Source organism: Hyperolius riggenbachi, chromosome 2 (genome assembly GCF_040937935.1).
Source record: "Hyperolius riggenbachi isolate aHypRig1 chromosome 2, aHypRig1.pri, whole genome shotgun sequence".
Lineage (NCBI taxonomy): Eukaryota > Metazoa > Chordata > Amphibia > Anura > Hyperoliidae > Hyperolius > Hyperolius riggenbachi.
Window position 1 is genome coordinate 197,081,495 of NC_090647.1, and position 26,891 is coordinate 197,108,385.

Sequence of the window (26,891 nt, forward strand, 5' to 3'; positions counted from 1 at the left end):
AAATCTTTTTGTAGCCTAAGCCTGCTTTAAATTTCTCAATAACTTGATCCCTGACCTGTCTTGTGTGTTCTTTAGACTTCACGGTGTTGTTGCTCCCAATATTCTCTTAGACAACCTCTGAGGCCGTCACAGAGCAGCTGTGTTTGTACTGACATTAGATTACACACAGGTGCACTCTATTTAGTCATTAGCACTCATCAGGCAATGTCTATAGGCAACTGACTGCACTCAGATCAATGGGGGCTGAATAATTATGCACACACCACTTTGCAGTTATTTATTTGTACAAAATGTTAGGAATCATGTATGATTTTCGTTCCACTTCTCACGTGTACAGCACTTTGTGTTGGTCTTTCATGTGGAATTCCAATAAAATTGATTCATGTTTGTGGCAGTAATATGATAAAATGTGGAAAACTTCCAGGGGGCCGAATACTTTTGCAACCCACTGTATATACAGTATTAATATATTATATAATATCATATATAAAATATATTATTTATTATATCATATACTGTATAAAATGTGCTCTGTGAGATAGTAGTTGAGAATTTTTCCGTATTCTTTCAATTTCTGTTTACATTAATCACAGTGGAGATTGTAGGAAAAATCCAGAAAGTAAAACTCTAAGCTTCTGCTTTCACATGAATCATGTGTGCTTAAAGGGAACCTAAACTGAGAGGGTTGTGGATGTTTCCTTTTAAACAATATCAGTGGCCTGGCTGTCCTGCTGATCTCTTTGGCTGCAGTAGTGGCTGAATCACACACCTGAAACAAGCATGCAGCTAATCCATTCTGACTTCAGTCAGAGCACCTGATCTGCATGCTTGTTCAGGGGCTGTGGCTGAAAGTATTAGAGACACAGGCTCAGCAGGAGAGACAGGCAACTGGTATTATTTTAAAAGGAAAAATCCATACCCTTCTCAGTTTAGGTTCCCTTTAAGTCATAGAATATGGATGATTTTACTCCCCTGTGCAAATTTCTGTGAGGCATAACTGTACTGTTTTTTTTTTTTATTTTCGTCGTTTTACAAATCATAGACTGCAGCTGACTATGTACATACATCCGGAGTGCATTCCCAATCTTTAGCTTCTGCTCTGCTATACATATTGCTCAGAAAACGCTATATTAACAGTAATCGTTCGATCAGGTTATGTATCGATAGGAGTTCATCCTGAAGCAAGGAAGTCCTTATTCATAGTTCTTTTGCCCTCAGATGCCTTCTCCAGCTACTGCATGTGACTGCACTGAATTCCTGGTGCTAACGCAGTAAAGTTTCAGAGTGAGCTGTGTCATTTATAAGAAAACTGTTAAAAGAAAAGGAGTATTGTAGAACGAGTCAAGGCATTGTGCATACATTTTTCAGTTGTTCTACAGTACAAGTGTGGTTTGGTATTACACTTTATAGAGAATTTATGTGTGCATCAAACCAAGTAACACCTGACAAATTTGGCTTTGCAAATTTGGCCTAATTGGCTATTCACGAGACATAGCTGATGCAAATATGCATTTGCTTTCGCATGTCGAAGTTTGCAGGGTTAAAACCAATACCACAAAGCGGTTGCCTTGCGGGAATTAGTTCATGCTACATTAGCACTATCCAGGAGCGCCACGGGGAGGCTTCCCAATGCCCCCATACAACCAGGGTGCCGCTGGGCCCCAAGCTCTCTCACTGCCTGGAAACCACAGCGGCATCCCGGAAGGGGGAGGCTGGGAGGTGCAGGCGACACCCCCAAGTGTGGCCAGCGCCGGGAAGAGCCGCCCGCACCTGCCTCCCAAAATTTAAAAACAGGCACATACCTTCACGTCCATTGCGTTCTGCTACATGAGCGCGACATGGGAGCGAACACATGAGAAAGGAGTGAAGCATAGGCCACTCCAAGCTTTGGAGCTCAGAGCTGGCTTTCACACAACACTCCAAAGGGGGGGGGGGGGGGGGGGGGCAGGCACAGACAGCTCGCTCCAGGGCTCTCACCTCCTAGAACAAGCCATCTACCACCCGCCTCTAAAGGGGGATAGAAATGAAACACTACACTTCATAGAGAAATTATGTGTGCATCAAACCAAGTAACACCTGACAAACTGTGCTTTGGAACTTATTACTAAAAATGCAGCAGTCTCTTCTCTCTCTTGTTTAAAGGGGCCCATACACTGAGCCGATTAGCGGCCGATCGATCGAAATCGATCGCAAATCGATCGCAAATCGATTGACAGATCGATCGATTTGCGGCCGACTTCGATCGATTTCAATCGATCTGACATGCTGGAAAATCTAGGTCGATCTGTTCAGATTGCTTATCATTTTGAATTGGACCTAATGGAAATCTGATGGCAAAAAAAATGCAGTCAGATCGATTTTCATACTGAAATCTATTGGAAGTCTGTTCCTAGTAAAAAATGTTCCTAAACACATCAGATAGATCAGAAATCTATCTGATGATCTATCTGCTGCTAATCTAACGAGTGTATGGCCACCTTAAGCCCTTCCATTTCTTTCTGTTTAGCACTGGCTCCGTCAGCCGTCTGAACTAGATTAACCTCCCTGGCGGTACGCAGTTTCAACGTCCGCGGGAGGATTTTTGGCTATAAAATGTTATTTATATTCTTCAGCTAGCACTTCGCTAGCTAAGTATGCCTCCCAAGTGCCTCCGGTCCCATCTGATCCCGCAGCGGCTAGCCTGACCCTAGGTCGGGCTTACCGCTAGGGAGGTTAAAGCTCTTACTGTTGAGTGAGTTCTTAGAGGAGGTGGTGGTCAGATCATGTGAGTCCTTCGAAGTTAGAAAACTGCAAAGAAAATGAAAAATAATTAGTAGCCTCCTCAGTCATTGATATGAAGAGATCACGTCAAGTGACCTCCTCCAGTCAGAGTAGCTCCTGAAGATCACTCAGACTGTTTGAAAGTAGCATTAAGCAATTGACTGAAGAGAATGACTCATGATGGTATCAGTCATTAGTCTATTGCTCTGGGTAGTCTATTGCTTCTCCTCCATATCCCTTATCCATAGGAAGGTACCTTATATGTTTGGGCTGTTTCTCAGCAAAAAAGGGCTTTGAGATTTTAGAGCAAATTTATAGCGATTTTTGGCAAGCAACTAATGTCCAGCGCTGCGTAATATGTTGGCGCTTTATAAATACAATAAATAAATACATTTTGGAGCAGTTTTTGCAGCGCTTTTGTTTTTCTGTACTTTCTAGAGAATCACAATTACTGCAAAAATGCTGCTTATTAAAATTACTTTTGCATTTTAATCTGGTGCCAGCTATGTGCTTCCCAACTAATCCTTCGCACACACTGCATTTCTTTCCAGCACAGTCTGCCTAGGTAGAGTTTCCTTTTCCTGGATGAGTCATTAGCTGGATAGCGTAACAACAGTTGTTACTTATCTTCTGCCCTAACACTAAAGGCTCATACACACGTCCAACATGCACACAACCACATGACCTACATAACCAACCACATGACCTGTACGTACACACGCCTAGACGGCTAAACAACCAACTCCGTTAACATACGCAAGAGGACTGACGGACTACACATTCAAAACAAGTACAAGTCTTTCTAACAACTTGTACACACTCACCAACTGCATGATGTCAGACCAACATAGATTCAACAGTTGAATTGATCAAACCGCTTGTTATCAGATGCTCATCAAGTTGTTTGCACACGTACACATGCCTGATTATCATCCAACAGACTAAAGTCAGATGATAATGAGCCTGCAAGTTGGCCGTGTGTACTTAGCTTAATACATACTCTTTTAGGATTATTGTACAGTGGAGATGTGTTTGTTTATACATAGTCAAGGTATAGAAGTTGAAATAATGTTTGCCCTTAAAGCTAGCAATGTTTAGGGCTAAACTGAAAGGAGTACTTATTTGTCAACAAAAATGTTATCTCACTTCACAGTACACTTGGAGGGCACTAAAGGTGCTTTGTAGCGTTAGCAGCCTAGTTGGGGAGGTGTTTTGGTAGAACAAGCAGCGTACAGCGCTGAATAGCTACATGGAAGCAGACAAATCTGTGATTGTCTTCTTCTTGGAACAAAATTATCAATGAAGTTCATCTGTATTGTTGATCAGGAACTACCATATTATTAAAGGGTGACTTTATAACCTAACAGAAGGCTTTCTCCAGCTGTTCTGTAACCTCCTTTTTGTGTAATTGAATAACTTAGGTAGCACCATCTAGTGGCCACCTGCAGTAATATTGCTGTTTAATTTGCTCTCCATGCAGATTTTTGCAAGGTGGTGGAGTTGGAGCAATTTTTGGGTACCTGGAGTCTAGAAAAAAGGCTCTGACTCCAACTCCTAATTTAAACTGTAATTAGAAGAGAAAATATGATAAAATGTTCTATTTCTCGGATAATGCTCATGATAAATAACTTGTATGTCCAGTAATAGTGGTGATTAGTCCACACAAATGAAATAAACCAATCAAAAAAACAAGTTATTTGTGCTGCTGCAATAAAGCAGTCACTGTATTTTTAAAGTCAGATATGTACATCTGATTTCGACTTTATATGTTATGTGTACACAGGAATGCAGTGATGTGAAAAACTATTTGCCCCCTTCCTGATTTCTTATTCTTTTGCATGTTTGTCACACTTAAATGTTTCTGCTCATCAAAAACCATTAACTATTAGTCAAAGATAACATAATTGAACACAAAATGCAGTTTTAAATGATGGTTTTTATTATTTAGTGAGAAAAAAAACTCAAAACCTACATGGCCCTGTGTGAAAAAGAAATGGCCCCCTGAACCTAATAACTGGTTGGGCCACCCTTAGCAGCAATAACTGCAATCAAGCATTTACGATAACTTGCAATGAGTCTTTTACAGCGCTCTGGAGGAATTTTGGCCCACTCATCTTTGCAGAATTGTTGTAATTCAGCTTTATTTGAGGGTTTTCTAGCATGAACCGCCTTTTTAAGGTCATGCCACAACATCTCAATAGGATTCAGGTCAGGACTTTGACTAGGCCACTCCAAAGTCTTCTTCAGCCATTCAGAGGTGGATTTGCTGGTGTGTTTTGGGTCATTGTCCTGCTGCAGCACTCAAGATCGCTTCAGCTGGAGTTGACGAACAGATGGCCGGACATTCTCCTTCAGGATTTTTTGGTAGACAGTAGAATTCATGGTTTCATCTATCACAGCAAGCCTTCCAGGTCCTGAAGCAGCAAAACAACCCCAGACCATCACACTACCACCACCATATTTTACTGTTGGTATGATGTTCTTTTGCTAAAATGCTGTGTTACTTCTACGCCAGATGTAACGGGACATGCACCTTCCAAAAAGTTAAACTTTTGTCTCGTCGGTCCACAAGGTATTTTCCCAAAAGTCTTGGCAATCATTGAGATGTTTTTTAGCAAAATTGAAACGAGCCTTAACCTGCCTGGAGTTCTGATTCCCGTGGCACTGCGGCCGCGGAAACGTTTTTTGCCTATTATTTTTTTTCCTTTTTCATGTAGCTAGCCTAGCGCTAGCTACATGATTTCCCCCTCCCTGCGGCGTCCCTCCCACCCCTCCGATCGCCGCCGGCGCAATGGCCCGTCCAGAAATCCCGTTCTGAACGGGATTTCCTGGAGGGCTTCCCCCGTCGCCATGGCGACGCACATCGTGACGTCGGCGGCGTCATGACGTCACAGGCAGACCCGATCCACCCCTCAGCGCTGCCTGGCACTGATTGGCCAGGCAGCGCACGGGGTCTCGCCTGGGGGGGCCCTGCATCGCGGCGGGTAGCGGCGGATCGGTGGCGGGCGGCGGCGATCGGGTAAGGCACGCAGCAAGCACTTCGTTTTAAAAAAAAAATTATTCAAATCGGCCCAGCGGGGCCTGAGCGGTCACCTCCGGCGTCTCTGGACGAGCCTAGCTCGTCCAGAACGCTAGGGAGGTTAATGTTCTTTTGCTCTCTGCGCTCTTTGGGTAATTTTGGTCGGCCGGCCACTCCTGGGAAGGTTCATCACTGTTCCATGTTTTTGCCATTTGTGGATAATGGCTCTCACTGTGGTTCGCTGGAATCCCAAAGCTTTAGAAATGGCTTTATAACCTTTACCAGACTGATAGATTTCAGTTATAGTACTTTTGTTCTCATTTGTTCCTGAATTTCTTTGGATCTTGGCATGATGTCTAGCTTTTGAGGTGCTTTTGGTCTACTTCTCTGTGTCAGATAGCTCCTATTTAAGTGATTTCTTGATTGAAACAGGTGTGGCAGTAATCAGACCTGGGGGTGACTACAGAAATTGAACTCAGGTGTGATAAACCACAGTTAAGTTATTTTTTAACAAGGGGGGCGATCACTTTTTCACACAGGGCCATGTAGATTTGGAGGTTTTTTTGTCACTAAATAATAAAAACCATCATTTAAAACTGCATTTTGTGTTCAATTATGTTATCTTTGACTAAATAGTTAACGGTTTTTGATGAGCAGAAACATTTAAGTGTGACTAACATGCAAAAGAATAAGAAATCAGGAAGGGGGCAAATAGTTTTTCCCACCACTGTATATATAATAAATAACATCCCGGCTGCAAGAATAAAGCTTGATGTGTAGTTGTGTCACTAGTAGGGATGGTCCATAAATATTGGGGCATTGACACAATTATAACATTTTTGGCTCTATACACAACCACAATGGATTTGAAATGAAATGAACACGACGTGCTTTAACTGCAGACTGTCAGCTTTAATTTGAGGGTATTTACATCCAAATCAGGTTAACTGTGTATGAATCACAACAGTTTGCATATGTGCCTCCCACTTGTTAAGGGAGCAAGAGTAATGGGACAGAATAAGAAGACTTCAGCAAGTGAAATGCATGCTTAGTTGGATTTACCGTATTTTTCGGCATATAAGACGCACCTTGATTTAGAGGGCAAAAATAAGGGGAAAAAAAAAAAACTAAACCTAGGTGCGTCTACACTGCAGGGGCGTCTTATGGACATTTTACACCCTAAAACTGCCTCTAAGCTACTCTATCTACACTACACTAATCCCTGCTGCCCTAACAACTAAGCCACACAGCAATAAAATACACTACATTACCACAACACATTAATACACTTCACTACACTATGCTACACTACACTAACACAACACACCACTGCAATACCCTTCACTACACTATACTACACTACAATGCACTGACACAACACACAGCTTCACTACACTACACTGTACTATACTAACACTAAGCTGCACTACAATGACATGAATACTACACCTGTTCCTGCCGCCATGCTCCTCTTCCCCTCGCTTCAGCCGCGATCCTCTTCACCTCCTCAGGCTCAGTTCTCGGATGCCACCTCCGCCGCCAGGTCCTCCGCTCCTGTGAAGGGGGAAAAGAAAAGCATTAGTGGCATTGTCCCCCTCTCCTGCCGCGATCCGCTCGGCGCTGCAACTCACGGAAAGCCGCCGCCGAGCGTCCATCCTCTTGCCCCCCTACTTCCTGTTTACATCACATGCAGCCGCGTCATGCGTAGCCCGAGCGCAATGCATGACAGCTCTTTGGATCTCATCTTGAGAGTTTACAGCAACAGATTCCAGATGCAAATTGCACACTTTAAATGAGCTCTGGACCTTTTATCTGTCCATTGTAATTGTGATAATAACATATACCTGGGCATGGAACAGCTGAAAAGCCAATTGTCCCATTACTTTTGCTCCCTTAACAAGTGGGAGGCACATATGCAGACTGTTTTAACTCCTACACCGTTCACCTGATTTGGATGTAAATACCCTCAAATTAAAGCTGATAGTCGGCAGTTAAAGCACTTCCTGTTCATTTCATTTCAAGTCCATTGTAGTTGTGTATAGAGCCAAAGAAGTTTGAACTGCATCGATATCCCTATATTAATGGACCTGACTGTATGCACTCCCATTGTTCATGAAATCAATTAATTTGAGCTTGGTAATTAAGTGGCACAGTAGTACTATACTCTACATATGTACTCCCTGCTGTGAATCCACTGTGAATGTTGTGCACTTTGAATGAAGAGGTGTTATTAGAACCCCCTAATTCTCCAGCAGAGTACCTGCACATCACTTTTATGGTGCCCATACATGCTACAATTTTTTCATTTTTTTTCCAATTAGATAATTTCATTCAAATATTCTGTTGATCATATATAAAGATTATTCCAACATGTCTGATCGGATTTTTATTGAAAAAAATTGGATAATCATTCATTTTTCTTGATTGGAAAAAAATCAAACATTTTTTTTAATTTTACCATGTATGGGCATCATTAGATGTATCCACAGTTAGATTGCCTAGGGCCTCATGGATGTTCTTTGTTTCTGTACCTTTTGCAAGTACTCTTACCAAGGACTAGTTTTGATTTCTATTAACAGCTACTCTCCATCAGTGGAACCCATATCAGCTGGGTTCCGGTGCATAGATCTGCCCTCTTGCAGAAAATGGTCCTGGCGTTTTCCATATCAGAGCAATTTTATCCGCCTGTTCATTTCTTATTACCTTGCATAGACTAATATCTACCCCCTCTGGAGCATTAAGTAGTTAATGTAGCTTTTAAAATGCCTAAGCTTTGGCGGTGATGAGATGCCTTATATGTTACATACTTTGAATCAACAAGATTGTTGTATGGAAATAATAGGAGCCTGAGTCAGTGAAATCATAAACTGAGGAGTTGGAGTCTGAGGATTTTTGTATTCCTCCACAGCCCAGGATTTTTGTAAGTCTACTGTTAAAGTGAATCTGTAGTGGGCTACTGCATTCTGCCTGGTAGGAAAACCATAGTAGACATCCTTATTGCTGCTAAAGCGCTGGATGCTGCTTCAAATGAGGCAGTATTGAGCCCAGAGATTCCCCAAAGGACTCCTGTTGGAGTGGTGGACCTTTCCTCTGAGCACATCTTAAAGAGGTATCCAGGCCCGGATCTTTTTTTTGAGAAAGCAACCTGGAGCTTAATTAGTATTTCCTTGCAGGAGTCCACCGTAATGACTTGTTAATATTGGTACACAAAAAAATAGTATAACTTTCTGCAGTGTAATTTGCTAAAAAACCCTTGCAACCTCTTGGTGAGGATATATTTTTCCCCTCAACTAAAGTGGAGTTTGGCTTTAATGGGTCAACGTTGAATGTCTTTGGTGAGGCAAGGTTTCTATTTAACTGCTGTCTAGTACCTTGACAGGGTGATATCCCTCAGGGCTCAGCCAAACTATAACTCAAACAGTATTTCTGTGCCCAGCAGTGTTTATTGTACACACTTATTCAGTTCCAGAGCTTCTCTGAACAATGCAAATCCCTCACTGTCCTTTAAACATGCTCATGATATAATGTATTAGACACAATCATCAGGAAAATATGGAAAAGCCCTTTGGCTGGTGTGACTACAGTAGCTCAGAACTGCTGGTGGAAGCTGTGTTGTCTGTGAGGGCTCAGCCACACTATAAGCAGTTTTCTGAGCGCTTATGTTTGATTAGCGCTTTCTGAGCGCTTTTTAAAAATCGCTCCCATTCACTTTCATTAAAATTATGTAAAAATCGTACATGTTTACGTGATTTATACCGCGATTTTAATGAAAGTGAATGGGAGCGATTCTTAGGGCCCTTTTCCACTAGCGGCGTTTGCGATGCTGAATCGCAAACTGCTAGTGATTTTGAAATCGCTACGGTTTGCTTTTTAACATAGGAATCGCGGTAGGTAATTTCCACTACCGCAATTCGTTTTTGACTCAAACGCGATCGCACCGCGGAGCGATCTTTGCTGCGATTTTGCTATGCAGTGCATTGCATAGCAAAATCGTGAACGCAATCGCCGGGAAGTTTCCTGCACTTGCGATTCAGCAATCGCTAGCGTTTAGCGCGAACACTAGCGATTGCTAGTGGAAAAGGGCCCTAATCAATCACAAGCGCTCAGAAAAGCGCTTATAGTGTGGTTAACCCCTAACAGACAACACTGCTTCCTCCAGCAGTTCTAAGCTACTGTAGTCACACCAGCCAAAGGGCTTTTCCATATTTTCCTGATGAGTGTGTCTAATACATTATATCATGAGCACCTTTAAAGGACAGTGAGGGATTTGCATTGTTCAGAGAAGCTCTGGGACTGAATAAGTGTGTATAAACACTGCTGTGCACAGAAATACTTTTTGAGTGCCCTCTAGTGGACACAGTGTACAGTGAACTCACATGATGCCAGTAACCTCACATGGCCATGCAGAAGGGGCTGAATACCTTTTACAAATTGGATAAATATTTAAACTTTCAAATAATCAGACTTTTTGTTGCTTCTCATTAAAAAAGTGCATTTTTGTTAACAAAGCTGTACAGTGACGTGTAAGATCAGTTTAAAGATGTGACCGTATTTGTCTCCTGCCTGATTTCCTGAGTGCTCTCATTAAAGCATTATCTGATCTGTTATGTTCTACAAGGGGAAACTGAATACACTTAAAAGTTTTACATTCTTGAATAATATATTTAAGAAATAAAGTCATCTAACATCCATTTCATCTGTATGAAACAGCAAGCTCATGGTGACTCAGAACTCATTGGAGTGTGTAAGAAGCTACATTGGTCCTAAAAGCCCCCTTACTAAAATGTTATGGAAAACAAATGTTTGCGTTCTTAAAACAGAAAGAATTTACAATAATTCAGGTTGGAGTGAGCTTGAGATGTCTCCCAGTGCATCTCTGCTGAATATATGCAAACTAACCATTGTTACCCTTAGAAGCTAAACACACCTCCAGAACCGCTGGAATGCAATGATGTGTCTGCTTGTTAATTTGTACAGAGCCATAATAATCCAACATGCATACAGACTGTTTCGGATTGGTTGATCCTCATCAGTGCATGGCATGGATTAATTTGGCTCTATGGAGTAGGGCTTGTAACATCGAGAGGTACAGACTAACCAGCAAGCTCATGGTGAATGGAAACTCAATGGAGTGTGTGAGGGGCTACAATGGTCCTAAAAGCCCCCTTACTAAAATGTTATGGTTTGCTTTCTTAAAACAGAAAGAATTTGCGATAATTTAGGTTGGAATGAAACAATGCCTTTTCAGCCAACTAACAGCTTTAACAGTCTTAAAGTGAACTCGAAGGTGCTATATACCAGTTGCCTGGCAGCCCTGTTGATCTATTTGGCTGCAGTAATTTCTGAATTACACCAGAAATAACATGCAGCTAATCTGAATACCTATGAAATAGCCACTGGTGGATTTGGGCACAGGATAAAGCTGATATACAGCTTACCATGCTTCTGCACTACTCTCGGCAGCGTTAATTACTATTCCCCCTCCATGTTTCCATGGATAGTGGGGATTGATGTAATTCAGCTTGCTGGCAGCTGAATGAAATAGTTTTAAAATTAATTTGAGCTCCATCTATTGACGGTGTTCAAATTACTCACTGAGCACAGCTATAGCTGTAATTCTTATTATGCCCAATGGTGGCGCCGGCTGTGCCCAAATCTCCTGCACTGTTTTAACAGCGCCCAAGCTAATCTTGTCAGTTCTGACAATATCAGAAACACCTGATCTGCTGCATGCTTGTTCAGGGTCTAAGGCTAAACGTATTAGAGGCGGAGGATCAGTAGGACAGCCAGGTAACTAGTATTACTTAAAAGGAAATAAATATGGCAGCCTCCATAAAACTATCACATCACGTTCACTTTAAAGAAATGCTGCCCGGTACTCTGCTGTCTCTCCTCTTCTTATTATAGGCATCCAAGATGGTGCGGATCTGCATCTGCGCTTCCCTTTAAATGTATACAAAAATATTAAACCTAGTATTTCTCTCAGCACTTCTCTGTTCTCTCTGTTCTAACTTATGTAGCAATAGGCGGACTGGGAAACTGATTGGCTGATGGGCATCATATAGATCTCTCTTTATTATTATTATTTTTTTTATTATTATTATTATTACTTAGTATTTATATAGCGCCAACATATTACGCAGCGCTGTACAGTGTATATATAGATATATATCTTGTCACTAACTGTCCCTCAAAGGAGCTCACAATCTAATCCCTACCATTGCCATATGTCTATATTATGTAGTGTAAGTACTGTAGTCTAGGGCCAATTTTTTAGAGGGAGCCAATTAACTTATCTGTATGTTTTTGGAATGTGGGAGGAAACCAGAGTGCCCGGAGGAAACCCACGCAGACACGGAGAGAACATACAAACTCTTTGCAGATAGTGCCCTAGCTGGGATTCGAACCAGGGACCCAGCGCTGCAAGGCGAGAGAGCTAACCACTACGCCACCGTGCTGCTCTTTAGTAACATACGTTGTACATGAGTCCCGAGTCATTCACATCTTGGACTAAAAACTCATTAAACACTTACATACATTTCAATAAATGAAATAACAATGTTTTTTGTTTTGTTCGATTTTTGCTGATTTAGAGTTCTTACCAAGATACGCTGGAGTTCATGATGGCTAATCGAGATTTTTGTAAGTCGTTCTGGAAGATATGTGTTGAGTACCATGCCTTCTTCAGGCTCTTTGAGGAGCCCAAACCAAAGCCAAAACCAGTTCTTTTCAGCCGTGGTTCATCATTTAGGTTCAGGTAAGGATCTGATAGATGCATCGAGTATTTTCTGTATCTTCTAAATAATAATTTGGCAAACTGTATTATGGCCTGTAAAAAGTTACAGCATTTATTGTATCCCCATCTGTTGTAGCAAAGCAGTTATTGATCTACAAAAGAATTCACCTAAATTCAGCTATTGTAATTTGCCATGTTATTGACCCTTTAGCTTTGAACTTTATTATAACTATACAGAAATGAGCTACATTGATTTATATTTGTGAGTGAAGTCTGCACAAGTCCCCTGAGGAGAATGGCTTATGTAGCAGACATCTAGTGTTAGACATAGTGCTGGCGCTGGCCTCCAGCAAATTCTTGTCAAGTTGTCCCGTAAAGATGATAAGTCTGGCTCGGCAGATATGACACATGATTCTGTTTTACATCCCCGGCCCCTAGCCTTCCTGTTTAACTTGCAGGTGTTTGAAAACTGAGACTGACTCTATATGATGGATTGATCCATTCCTTGGAATGCTTCTGTTATCTCTTTTTTATTGATAAATACACAGCAAATGAAACGTAGTTGATCTACATATGCATATATATATTTTTTAAAGACTGATTTTCCCTTATACCGCTATAGCTAGATACAAAACTCCAATATATAGTACTGGACCTCAATGATGCATTCAGATACTTCTCTAATTCTTAAATGAGCTCTTCTTAAAGTGAACCAGTGAGGAAGCACCCTCATGTATTTTACCATACATATCAGTGGGAACATTAGAGAAAACACCTACCCTACTCTCTCTTTCATCCTTCACTGCTCAACCTGCCTGTTAGCAGCGCTGATAAAATCCCCAACTGAGCATTCAGTCTGGCTTTGCTCGGGAATCATTATAGCTGAGTCTCTCTTCTCTTTATCAGGGCTGATAACAAGCAGGCTAAGCAGTGAAGAATGAAACAGACCAGGGTAGGTTGTTTTCTCTAATGTTCCCACTGATATATATGGTAAAATACATGAGGGTGCTTCGTCTCTGGTTCACTTTAAGTGATTTACATTGTCTTCAGTCTCAAATTTGTCCATCTTCTTTTTGTGGGATATCTTCTTTTCTTTGTTTTTCCTAATAGCCTCTGCCATGTTTTCCATGCAGACCACTAAAGAGTGAGTTCCTTTCCAAATCTCCCTCATCGGAGCGGTCAGAGAACATATCACTGCTTGTAGCTCCATGTATAAAACTATGGGTATGGCTACCAGGCTGTGCCCAACACTCCTTAATCTCTGTTTGCTGCTTTCTGAATCCATTATGGCCATTCACTTTACACTTCATTGCTGTGCATGCTTTGGCCTGATCTGGAAATAGTTTTTGATTGCGGAGGGCATCCTGTTTCTTTAAAGGACATGAAAATGCAAGTTGCTGTGAATGTAAGTAATGGAGGGTTAGGAGCCCCAAGGGAATCAATTGGGGCTCAAAGTCCATCCCTGGAGGGGAGTTCACAGAGGACGGTCATCCAGCTGCTATGGTCCCATTCATGCACTCCATACAATAATTATATTTTAGAGAAGGTGGAGGGAATTAAACTTTAATCACACATTCTAAACCAAGCATTTTTGTGTGAAAAAGAATTCTTATTTATAGACTATCATCTGTCCATCTTTCTCAGTACTCCATCCCAAATTATTAAATAAAGCTTGTATAAAATCCATAAACACGCAGGATTGTAAATATGGCATGATAAAATATTACACCGTTTCACTTATGAAAATAATAATATACTGGTTTAGCAAATATATTATTATAACGTTGTTTACAAAAAGGCGTTTTGGAAACTTCTTTGGTGTTTTTTATCACTTTCTCCTATTTTTTTTTTTTATTTAACTTGAAAAGCTTAAGTTTCAAAGAGAGTTAACCTGTGAATCTGTAATGGAGCATCCCTGCCGAGGGCTCCGTGCTCCTGCACATGAGCAGGCGGGCTCCCGAGGCTACAGCGCGGCCATTAATAAGGAAGTAAAGCTGTGTGGCCCCGTTTCAGAGGGGGGCCGCTCTCTGCAACGGGGAGCAGCCGACAAAAGAGGGAAGCCTCAATAGGATCCTGAGGCTTCCCTCTCTGCAGGGTAAGAATACAAGCTTTGGCTTGGGTTCACTTTAAGGTAGTAAATTAGGTGGGTAGAAGAGGGCATGGGAGGATGATAGAAGGGATGATCGCCACAAACTGGTCTCTTCCTGTCTGGAAATGTAACCTTATCCATAAGTGAAATTTGTCAAGGAGTGATTACGGGTACTGGGAGGGATGAGCAGACAGGTGTTTGGATCCAGCAATGAACTGTTTTTAATTAACTTGACACCTCTGAACCATGTAATTATACCCCCTTGTGTGGAGGGTATATCCCTTTGTTGTTTTGTCCCCGGCTGCAAAGAGCGACTTTCTAACCCAAGTGGGGCTGGGTTTGTTATCCCCACCAGCCTACTGCTGTGGCACACAAATATGGCTATAATTATTCACATTGTCCTAATCCCTGTGTCAGAAACTTACTGCACTATATTGGCTCTTGGTTTCCTCCCACATTCCCATCCCCACCTTTTTTTCCTTGTGGACTATCCATAGGCTTCCCCGCTACTGAGGTAAGTATCTATTTTTTTTTCTTTGTCCTGCTTCAGTTACACTTTAACAGTCAGGGCCATGCTTGTATATTTGTTTATATTGGACAGACCTTACGTCATTGTTTATTCCCATCAATAACCTTATAGTACATCCATGTTAGTAGAGGTGAGCTACTATAGCCAACTTCTATTTCTGTGTAGAATTGTTATTAAATTCTGATTTCGTTGTCAGTGGCCGGACGCAGAAACAAGTATTGGACTACGTGAAGGAAGGAGGTCATAAAAAAGTCCAGTTTGAAAGGTGAGTCATTTCTGTTCATCCTGAGCCGTGGTTTACAAAGAAACTGACAACACTCAATCAAGGGTAGGTTTATCAAGGTAAAACAACTAGAGAATTTTCTTAAATAACCAATTAGGTTTATGCAATGGAATTAACCGGTTTCAATAATTTTTATTAAGGATTTTCAAATTATATACAGTCATATTAACAATGACAGTGTGTGCTAAATTGTCAACTTTAACATTACATGAATATGCATATAAGTATAAGACATATTGGATAACAACATAAAATCAGTGTTTATAAGGTAGCAAAGGTAGCATAAGTCATACCATACTTTGTAATTGCTTACCTAAAGATACATCACAATATAATGCTTTAGTGCGATGGAATCGACCAAGAGTTCTGCCTGGTTTATCTGGGTTTCATCTTTACATTTCTGCCAGTTTACCTTTTTGTTTTTTTGTTTTTGATAAATCAGTGTTTTTGTGTAATACATGTATGGTAATGTGTTTAGGTGGGTCGGCAGTTTAAAGGACAACTGTAGTGAATGGTATATTAAGGCTACCATATTTCCTTTAAAGCAATACCAGTTGCCTGGCAGCCCCGCTGAGCTATTTGGCAGCAGTAGTGCCTGAATCACACCAGAAACATGCCTGCAGCTAATCTTGTCAAATCTGAAAATAATGTCAGAGACACCTGATCTGCTGCATGCTTGTTCAGGGTCTATGGCTAAAAGTATTAGAGGATCAGCAGGACACAGCCAGGCAACTAATATTGTTCAAAAATAAATAAATATGGCAGCCTCCGTATACCTCTCACTACAGTTGTCCTTTAACATATACCTGAACATTCAGAAAAGAAAACTAATCTAAATATTTCAAGAGAAAACAATTACATTAAAAATGTACATGTACCTTGTCATCATTATGCAAATGATCTATTATCAATAGTGGGGGTGGGAGTAGTCAGAGGGGAAGCTTTTTATATGCAGTTAAGCAGAGAACACACTTCCCTTTCAGTTTTCTGCGCACGTTTGTCTGCATGCATTTTCTGCACACCAAGTGTATTTCTATGCAGGAAAATGCAGGCGTTTTTCACAGCAGCTAATGTAATTGATACAGAAAAAGTGTGTAGAATTATACTGCAGAATGTCAGATTTCTTTCTGCACACAAAAAACACATTAGTGTGAACTAGCCCATTGATTAACATGAGTTCTCAGTTTTTTCTGTACCGAAAACGCACATGAAAACCGTCAAGTGTGTTATCTACCTTACAAGATTGTGTTAATGTATTTCACAGGAAGCACAGCAAGCTTTGTTCAATAAGAAGTATGAGTGCCCATTCAACCGAGCAAATTTTAGAGGTGCCAAAACAAGTTAGTATTTTGTTCCATCTTTTATCTTCCCAAATGTTTATCTTATGATGCCATTCAAATCATCATCTTGTTTTAGGTTTGGTGTGAGAAAGGGTTATAACTTGTTTTGTGAAACTAAGGGGGTATAATGTCACCAACAGTCAGAGACACAGGAATCAATGTGGCATTTACTCTAACCGTTTCTCGTCTTAGAGAAAAATAATATCTTAATTACTGTCTGTATTGATATTTCTTCTCATTTCTTAGGTTCTGTGAGAGCAACGGGAAGTGAGTGACATTCTCTCAGCAGCATACCCTCCATATAGTTAAAAAAAATGGTAGTTCTTTTAACCCATAGACTGCTGGCTAATTAAAAAAAAAGCTACATGCCAGTGCCAGCAATAAACCCTTATATAAATAGTATATAAACCCATATGTCACTAGAACAGCCAGCATTGTTATTTAGCAATGAGTTTACCCTCTGGGAGGTGAGAAAGCTGAGGAAATCCTCCTGCTGGCCAAGCAGCAGAAACACTGTGTTATCACTCCTAATAGAAACCTGTGGCAAGACTTCACGGTGAGCAGCAACACCTGATTACTGCTGCTTGGCCAGCAAGTGGATTTCCTCAGCTTTTCCACCGCACAGTCCAACACTGTATGCTAGTGGAAATGGGCCCATAGCCTGCCTGACAGATATGACAATTCACACAAAAACACTATGAGAATTACTTGGGTAACACATTGCTAAATAACAATGCTGGCTGATCTAGCAACATATTCTATAAAGGGTTTATATATTATTTATATAAGGTTTATTGCTGGCACTGGCATGTAGATTTTATTTTTCAATTAGCCAGCAGTCTATGGATTAAAACAATTAAAAAAATTTTTTTACTATGTACAGGGTATGCTGAGAGAATTTCACTTTTCATGTGCAGCTGACAATCAATACATTGGAAACATATGTGTCCTGCAGAAATCCATCGTTTTCTGCATCGCACTGGTAAATTTGCATTCAATGGAAATTACTCCATTGACATGCATTGGTTTCAGTTTTAAAAACCCAATACAAACTCATATGTAGTGGAAATGGGCCCTAATACAAGGCATTTGCTATCAGCTTACATTAAACACTGTAATGGAAGGTTGTTAAAGAAGTACTCCAGTGAGTAGTAATGGACACCTGCTCTGAGGAGCATGAAAGTAAATGTTAATGCTGCTTCCCTGGCTGTGGAGGTGTGATCTACAACCTCTAATATTTCCTCTATCACTAGCCCTAGACAAATATGTAAATCAGTCATACTGACTGCATTTACTGCAGGGGGTTCTGTCTATGTGTTGGACTAAGAAATTACTAAAACCAATGTGGCAGCTTCTTAAAATAAAGATAGCAGCACCCATATTCCTTTCAATCCACATTTTCTTTAACTGTGTGTAGTTATATCCGTTATAAAAACGATGGGGTTGCTTCATAATGTGAAATAGCGTGAGAAATCTCCTGTTGCTTGCGCTATAAAGCAGCGCAACTTAATTTTCTTTCCCTGCACGCTAGTGGCAGCATCATGTGCTAACTAAGCAGTGGCCCCTGCTTACAAAAGCAGCACATCGGTAATGTATCGCTAACTCGATACTTCACTAGCGTTACATAGTAACTATGTTAATGAACACAATAGTGGCCCCACACCACTACCGCACAACTTTTTTAAGCAGCAGCTGCTGCTTAGTTACACATGCTACACTGCCACTAGCACGCGTAGGGTGCTGCGAAAGAAAATTAAGTTGCGCTGCTTTATTAGCGCGAGCAATAGTAGGTATGTTTTTAATTCCAATTCCCCTTTCCTGCAATCTGCTTGAAACAATTTACAAAGCAATGTTTCCTATTCATATATTGTAAATGGAGTTATTCAAATCTTAACTCTTATGCAACTCAAAACTTTTGAAGACAAAAATATTTTATGAAATAAATTACACATGTAATTTCTATTTATTGCTCAAGCCAGTAACTCCACAAGAGGTTCATAGAGAGAAACATGGACTGTAAAGCCAACATGTTTTAAAGATTAAGTCCCCATTCAGTTTTATGCAATACTGAATGCAAAGGCTTATTTGAACCATATGATTGAGTTGAATATTCAGTCCTCGGCTGGCACACCACTGACCAGGGAGTACACAGAGTCATCCTCCTCTGCAGTAGTGTATTAGCTTTACCTGTTTGCATGTAAAATCATCCACAGCATTATTCCCTTTTTGAGTGTTGCTTCTTTGATGGTGTTTTTGTCTTGTTTATGCCACAGAGTCCTAAAATATCTGTTGTACAGAGTTCTCAGAATGATGAGATTCAAACACTACAGCCAAGCAAGGAAGACAAAGTAGTGACTGAGGCATCAATACAGCGCAAAAGCCCATCTCCCAAGAAGATTTCCCTGGACAGGAAAGGAAAGGAAGGTGCTCATTTGACAGTTGATGGTGAAGACATAGCCAAAGACCATATTCAGCAGAACATGAAGAATGCACACCATCCAAGCACAGGTCCAGCATCCCGGGCTGCTCATGGCAGCAGTAACTCAATTCCTTACATTGACTGCAGTGATGTAGATAGCGAGTATGATATTCACAGAGCACTTATGGTCCGCTCTCAGTCCCAAACAAATGACAATGATGAGATTGGAATTCATTGTAGTAACGGAATCTGTCGAACAGAGGAATTTCCTAAGCGCTCAAAATTGAGACAACAAATTTCGTCTGTTCGGTCGTCATCTAACATTATTGAGGAGTATATAGATGACGATTCAGCTGGCATGTCTTTCTATGCCTGTGGTAGTCCAAAGATGCCCAGACACAGCTCTTTAATAGATGAAATGTTTAATGGTCCAGGCAGCCGTAGTCCCTTAGCTACTCCATTGTCTCCGAGTAGTAAGGGATCAAGCCCAAACATGAGTTTTAATAGGAAAGGTTCACCAAGTTACATTTCAGCAAATGTATACAATAACAACATTGGGGTGAGGCTTCCAGAGGATGGGGAACTGGTTAGCCATGACTATGGGTATGACAGGTATAATGTACCATTAGAGAGTGCGCACATTCAGAAACTTAAAACAGGCTACCGTAATCATTCTGATACAGATCCTTTTATTTTAAGTCCCAACTCCTCCACACCAGTCACAGACCATAGAGCAGAAGAGCAACGTTTAAGCCATCTTTCCAAAATGGCCGCCTTGGAAGCCAAAATGATGTCCAATGGTATTGTTGAAAGTAGACAGCCTCATTACAGTCCAGTCTTGAGACCAGCTGCTATAGTACAAGAGCACTTGAGTGCTGTGCCCATGGCTGATGGTTCTACTAGTAGTGGTAGTGAGTCTAGCGATACAGATTCAGACATTGTTGATTCTTTTAGCCATCCACTTGTTTACGGAAACCCAATAGTCTTAAGCTCTTCACCGATGCCTAGGAATAACTATTCATTTGGTAGCCTTCAGCTGGAAGAGTATGCAGAAGAGATGCATGATGAAGATACAGTCCTTAGCTTCAGTGATGAAGATGGCTCACATGTTTTCAGCTGCTGAGCAGTTGACTAGGAAACATTCATCTTGGCCATTAAATATACTGCATGTGTCATTGGTTAGGTTATACTAGGAAATGTGGGAGGGATGTAGAAGTAGTTTGCACTTTATGTTTAATAACTTGTAGCGGATGTTAGACAAGTATTTGAAGACACAATTTAATAGTGTTAATTTTGGAGTATTTGTTACTTGACTTTGTTTTGTGAAAGTAGCACTTGGATTATCGATTTTTGTAGCAGAAGACTGTTTTGTATATTTGAATTGTGTAGAATAGCGGTATGTGATTTTGGGACTACTCAAGTTGTTGAGCTTAATTTGCACTACATTTTTTGTAAGTACAGCCTTTTTCTAAATTCTGATGCTCAACTACTTGTTTTAATATAGTTTTAGTGAACTAACTGGTGTGCTGTTGGTAACTGAAATTGGAGTTTGAGTGCCACAGTCGTACTGTAAGCCATACAAGTAATGAGACGTCTTGTTTAGATCAGAGAGCCACTATATTACTCTGTATTCAGTGCCTATTGTTGAATAGCGAGATGTTGCATACAGCAATGGAGCTGTGTAGAATACACAGCAACGCAGCTGTATATAGTTTTACTTGCCCTTTTAATAGGGCAGTTTTTCACTGTTTCATTAATATACTAATTTCCTCTTGCAAACTTTAAGAATGGATAATATACGCCAAGGTATTAGTAGAACATAATTCCACTGAAACGCTTTGTGGATGGATCAGTGATTTCTGCATTCCTGTTAAGGAATAGCATGAAAAATAAAATGTATGTAGCACACCCTCAAAAGTCAAAGCACTTTCATCTTTTTATTGTGGCCTCAGCAGTAGCCAGGCAACAAAACTTTATTTTATGTAATGGTGATAAGCCCATACACAGTTACAAATAACATTTCATCAAATACCATACTAACTGGGACATGTGGATTGGATCACATAGGTTCTAATAAGCGAATTGGTGTACTCGGCAGTATTTATCATATTAATCAGGAGATGTTTTTGCATCCATCTGAAGACCTTTCTTCATATGCTACAGCCCCCTACCATTCCAGTTGCAGCCCTTACCCCCTCTTAAGTAGCAATTCCCCTCCTCTTCCATGTGCAATCTTATTTGCAGCACCTCCATCCCTCTATATGCAGCATCCTGCAGAGGCTTCAGTTTGCATCATCAGCATATAAATATTGATGTAGACATGGTCCTTACAGCATTTCAGAGGTAAGAGGACTGCAGTCTGCAGCATCCCATGTAGACTGGAGTGGGTATGTATGAGCCATACATAAAAAATGGCTGTGGACAAATTTTGGCGCAGGGTGAATCTGAAAGACTATTCACCCTGTGTCTGCAGAAATTCCTGGATGGGGTTAATGCTATTCCCCCTTTGTGGGGGATATGTAAAATTTGGGCATGTGCTATTGCTGGCAACCGTATTCCCTTTTTACTTTCTTTGCTAGTTTACACTTCGGCTCTTTCCAGTCTTTCTTAGTCACTATGCGCAGCTATAGCCATAATTCACATTACGGCCTATGGCGGCGCCCAAATCAACGACGCAGCTCTGCGCTATCAGCGCTGTCTCGTGTAGAAGCAGTGGGGACCCTCAGCACAGCTGTTGTTAGAGATCAGAGGGAGCCTGGGGTTATTCCTAGGCTGCACATGCTTATATGACTGGAAGGAATATAGGTAGAAATATCATTGGGCAGCTGTTTTTTCTTAACACCCAATCAATATTGGAAGATTATAGGTAGCTTTACAGATAGACATAGAAAAAACATGTACGAGTGTGTATGCCTACTAAAACATGTTTATTGATAACATTTTGTCCAGACACCTCTGCAAATGCCACTAACCCGTGGGGTGCACAGAAGGCCTGTGTACAGTTTCTTCTTGCATTGCTTTGCTTTCTAAAAAAGTAAAAAAACAAAGCTTTTGTCCACTAATTTCCTTGTAATCTGCTACTCTGGAAAGTTCATTCTCATTCTTGTCATTTGTTAACACACTGTGAAGTAAGAGATCTGTATATGTTGTACGGTAAGCGCTGCTTTTGTCTGCATGGACTGAACCTTACAAGCATTTGAAGAGGGCTGCTGTTTTCATCTTCTAGCATGTTTTATCCTCTGTTACTCACATTATTCTTGCTCCTGTTTTGTTGTTCCTTTCGTTGAAATACCCTATTATACATACATGGTCCTTGTTTCTGCAACAACAGTGATCCAGCCTGCTAAAGCTACAAATTGATCTGTCCTTTTTCGTTCTGAAATCATTTTTGAACCAAAATTTTGCTTCATGTTAAATGGTTATATCTCTAGCAACTATTGCTCTTGAGGCTGACTGAGCACACTTGTACTTGGGAGTCCCTGGTGCATTGTGCAAACATCCTCCAGAATGGTGGCTAAGCTATGTACTCACACTGGATTCAACTCGGCCAGAGCAGCCGATAAAGACAGCCTCGAACAAGGATTGAACATAAACCTAATGTGGCCAGAGCACATTGTTCTCCTACTTGACCAGCCTACCCACCTGCAGCTTCCCATCTACATCACATGCCCCAGCCTTAGTAAAAGGCGCCTCGCTAGCCTGAAGGCTAGTGACCGGTCTGTATGACCTTGGCCCTGAACAGTTGGCTGAGGGATTGATTGTCGATCCCTCCCAGGTGACCGTTCCCATATGCAATCAAATCTTTAGTGGCCTCTGCCTTGGAAACCACACTTTGACTTGGCAACATCTTCACCAGGGCTCAAAATATGATTTGTGTTTTCACATTTCACTAGACGATGGATATATTTACAACTGGTCGATGAGATGCAAATAATTCCAGCTTGCATGGACTTTTCCTGCAAATTGTATGCAGCTTTGATCTGGGCCATCCAAAATCGTAAGCAAGTTTATGGGCTTGGCTCCAGACTGCATACAGTTTGCAAGCCAGAATTATTTGCATGTCATTGATTATCTGTATGATCACAATGCCAAGGAATATGCAGCCAGTGCAGAGGCGACTTCTGTGCTGTAGCAAACACTTTTACTATGGGCGCTTTTCTAGTGCAATTGCCCTTTGATATTGTCTCTTCTGTATTCTATCATTTACAGTAATTATAACTATAGAAGAGACAGGCCATATTCACACAGGAAAGCAGTATGTGCTGTACAGTCCTGCCACTAGCTTCATAGCAGAGAAGCAGGGATGTGTGGCTTTTCCTGGCATCTTTCTGCTAGCTCTCTCTGTCTGGGAGACAGTAATATGTATATCCCTGGTTCTGCTAACAGGCAAACAGTCACTGCCTCCCACTCTTACTTTTTTTTAACCAGAAACAAGAGAAATGTCCTTATGTAAAGACGCCTGGAGAGATTCTATCCTTAGCAGGGATCACTGATGTTACTCTGGGGTGGGACCTTTTGAAAAGCATTTCATCCATGACTAAGGTGTAACAATGGCTGCTACAGTGATGAAGAAGCAAACACAATGGCAGGGTTAACCACAACCACTGTTGTCTCATTTAGCTAGAAGTTGTTTAGCTAGTCCCCTTGCTCAGAAAGTATGTGTGATAAAGGATTTTCAGTGCATAGAAAGGCACATAGTAAAGTTTTCTGTTTTGCCATAAAGTAGTATTACTTAGACAGAATTGTTGCCCTTTTCTAACACACTGAAGCATTTACTGTTACATTTCTGCACTGTTGAAATGAACTCCGGGCTATATTTAGTGCTACTGTTATTGGGAACCGCCATGTGTTCATTTCACACCACTGGAGAGTGTCATTGTTACACCTTTGGCAGCAGCTGCAGTTTGAGATGTTCAAGCATTTTGTATGATGTAAAAAGCTAATAAAGAAACTGCCTAGGACTGTCACTGGCTGCCGATGTGATGCTCAGCTTGGTGATATTCTGTGCATGTGATGCATTGCTTTGCTGCACCTATGCCAGGAGCCCGTCCCCAACCTACTGTACAACTGTCATTTGTTTATCTGTTTTTGTCAATTTGCCGACCAACTGTGGTGATAACATAGTTAATGGGTAAGATATACCGTACACCTGACCTACTGCCTGTTGTGTTTCTCTGCGTTACCCTGCAGGAACACTACAGTGAAAAAAAAATATGCAGTTAAATCTGACACCACTGACAGGTTTTGGACTACTCCATCTCCTCGTTGGTGATTCTTTGGGTTTTCTTTGTTTTCTAAAGCATTTACTTAATGGCAGTTACTAAGTCTGACTGCCAAAATAGTAAGGTCCCAGCCTCCCTACTCACGGGCATACTATTTTGGCAGTTAGGCTTAGCAACTGCCATTTAAGAAATGCTTTTGAAAACAAAGAATACCCTGAGAATCTCCCATGAGGAGATGGACTAGTCCAAAACATGTCAGTTCTATCAGATTTAACTTGCTTACTTTTTTTTTTTGCTGTAGTGGTCCATCAAGTAGAACTGTTTATGTATTTAGTCAGCGGTTTCAGGTACAGAGATTTTTCCTTTTAAAAAAGAAAGTATTTGAAAGTGATCACTTACAGTAGAGTTGATGGAACTAAGAAAAACTTTCCTTTATGAGTTCAATGGCTCCTCCTGTTGTCCTCTGGGGTGAGTAATGTATATCTGTACAATATGTACAGCACTGAAGTAATCACATTTAAATACCTTCTTTACAAAAAGGCAAAATTGTACTTTTGTACATGTGGGTTTTTAGATTCCATTTGACCTGCTACAATAATAACAAACAAACAAAAAATAATAGCCGTTCTTGGTCCCCTTCTATATTCTTCTGTAGTACAGGGAAAGGGAACTAAAGTGGACTGCAGCTTCTCTCTTATGTGCAAATTCTGCTCTGAAACTCCTCTTCATCTTCTTGCTTCTAACTGATTACAAATAAAGACCAAGTGTTTTACATATGTTGACTTTAGCAAGGCTCAGGGTATTTCCAGCCAAGTTTTAGTGCAGTTAAGAAGAAATGCATTTACTGTGATTAAGGTCTACAGAGCCACACAACATCAAGGTCACAGGGATCACTAATTTCCATAACAGTTGCTATGTTTATATTTAGTTGAGCAACTGGTTTCTATAGGTTGCAGCAGTTTTCATGAAGGTCAGTAGTCCTAGTAATTAAGTTTGAAGTATGTCCATTAAAATTACAGCAACAACAAACTCTGCTGTACACTTTCTGTAGCTACAATCGTAGTCATTATCTAAAGCTAGCCATACACTTATACATTGATTGCCTCACTGAAGTCCCCTTTCTGCCATAATGGTTTAGACTCATTGCCGGAATTCACAGTAGGTGCAAACCATTGCCGGAATTCACAGTAGGTGCATATAAGCATCATGCCATGCTATAAAAAATGTATAGTAGAACAAACATAAAAGGGTGTTGGTTCTCAGCTCTCATTGAGGTGTAGTTTTCCCCATAATAGGGTTGTCCAATGCCCAAAATCATGGGCACTCTGCTTGTAGTTTGGTTCTCCAGCTTAAATTCTACTGACTGCTGTTTTATGTCCGCTGCAGCAGTCACATAAAGCATAAAATGTGCTCTGAATTATTGAATAGTAGCCCATGTCAGAAAGCACTTTCTGACATGGTGAGGAACACAAGCATGGGGGACTCCTAGATTCAAGGGAAGTAGGACATAGACAGAAGCCACATTGGTATATGGCTTCTAGATCATAAATTTGGACTTGTGTAAGCCTTGTGAGAGTTGATATAGGTATAGGGCTTGATTCACAAAGCGGTGCTAACCTAGACTTTTGGGCGTGATAAGCATTGCACTAAGTAGGTTAGCACCGCTTTGAGGGGAAAACTCGTGCGCAAAAGTCTGGTGCGCGCATAACGGCGCATAAGGTTTAATGCCGTTGCGCATGTAAACTTTGCGTGCGTAACACTTTACGCGTGAGTTTATTTTATCACACCTAAACTGAGTTTAGGCGTGATAATGGGCTTTTCACCAGCGTGCTAACAGTTAGCACGGCTTTGTGAATCAAGCCTATAGACTGTGTTTACACACACATCTTTAACAGTTCAGATGAAAATTTACTTTAAATATCTAATGAAGTAGCTCCTCACATTTCAGAGGTTTGAACCCAAGATTTTGCTCATAAGAGAAACAAGCTGATGATTTGCTGATAGCAAATGTCTGCAGAATTATTTTTCCCCCGGCAGTGTTATCCATGGAAATGTTCTGAGGTGCCATGTAGAGATGTACAGTGAAACTAGTTTTTTGTTAACCAAATTAAGTATATGAAAAATACTATAGCCATATATATTAATTATTTTAAACTGGAACACTAGGCAGATCATTGTTTATGTTTTGGGTGGAGTGGACAAGGGTTAGAACTATGTTTTCTTCCTGATTCCTTAGTGGAGACACCCATCCTCATCCATTACATTACTCTGCTGACTAAATTGGGTGCGAGGGAATATTTTTTAATAGGAGTGCAGGCAGCAATATGTTTATTATGGTTGCCGTCCTGGTTGAAGAGATGCTGTATCAGCACTGATATTGGGGGCAAGTGTGGTGCACAGACAGCAATAGTACCCAGACACATGTTCTAATTCTTCCCTGCTCTATCCAAAACGTAAAAAAAAAATTTCCTGTGTTCCAACTATATACAAAAAA

At 40.8% G+C, this 26,891-nt stretch overlaps 1 protein-coding gene across 3 annotated transcripts in view; it reads left to right on the forward strand.

Moving 5' to 3' along the window:
* FARP1 (FERM, ARH/RhoGEF and pleckstrin domain protein 1) overlaps positions 1-26,891 on the forward strand; it is a 277,097-nt gene that overhangs the window by 212,170 nt on the left and 38,036 nt on the right. For 2 of the 3 annotated variants that reach the window (XM_068267954.1, XM_068267955.1), the window contains exons 10-13: positions 12,373-12,536; positions 15,330-15,398; positions 16,681-16,756; positions 19,030-19,264. In XM_068267954.1, coding sequence (XP_068124055.1) covers positions 12,373-12,536; positions 15,330-15,398; positions 16,681-16,756; positions 19,030-19,264 — 544 coding nt within the window. The remainder of the gene's footprint in view (positions 1-12,372; positions 12,537-15,329; positions 15,399-16,680; positions 16,757-19,029; positions 19,265-26,891) is intronic. The other variant, XM_068267956.1, reaches the window with a different exon arrangement.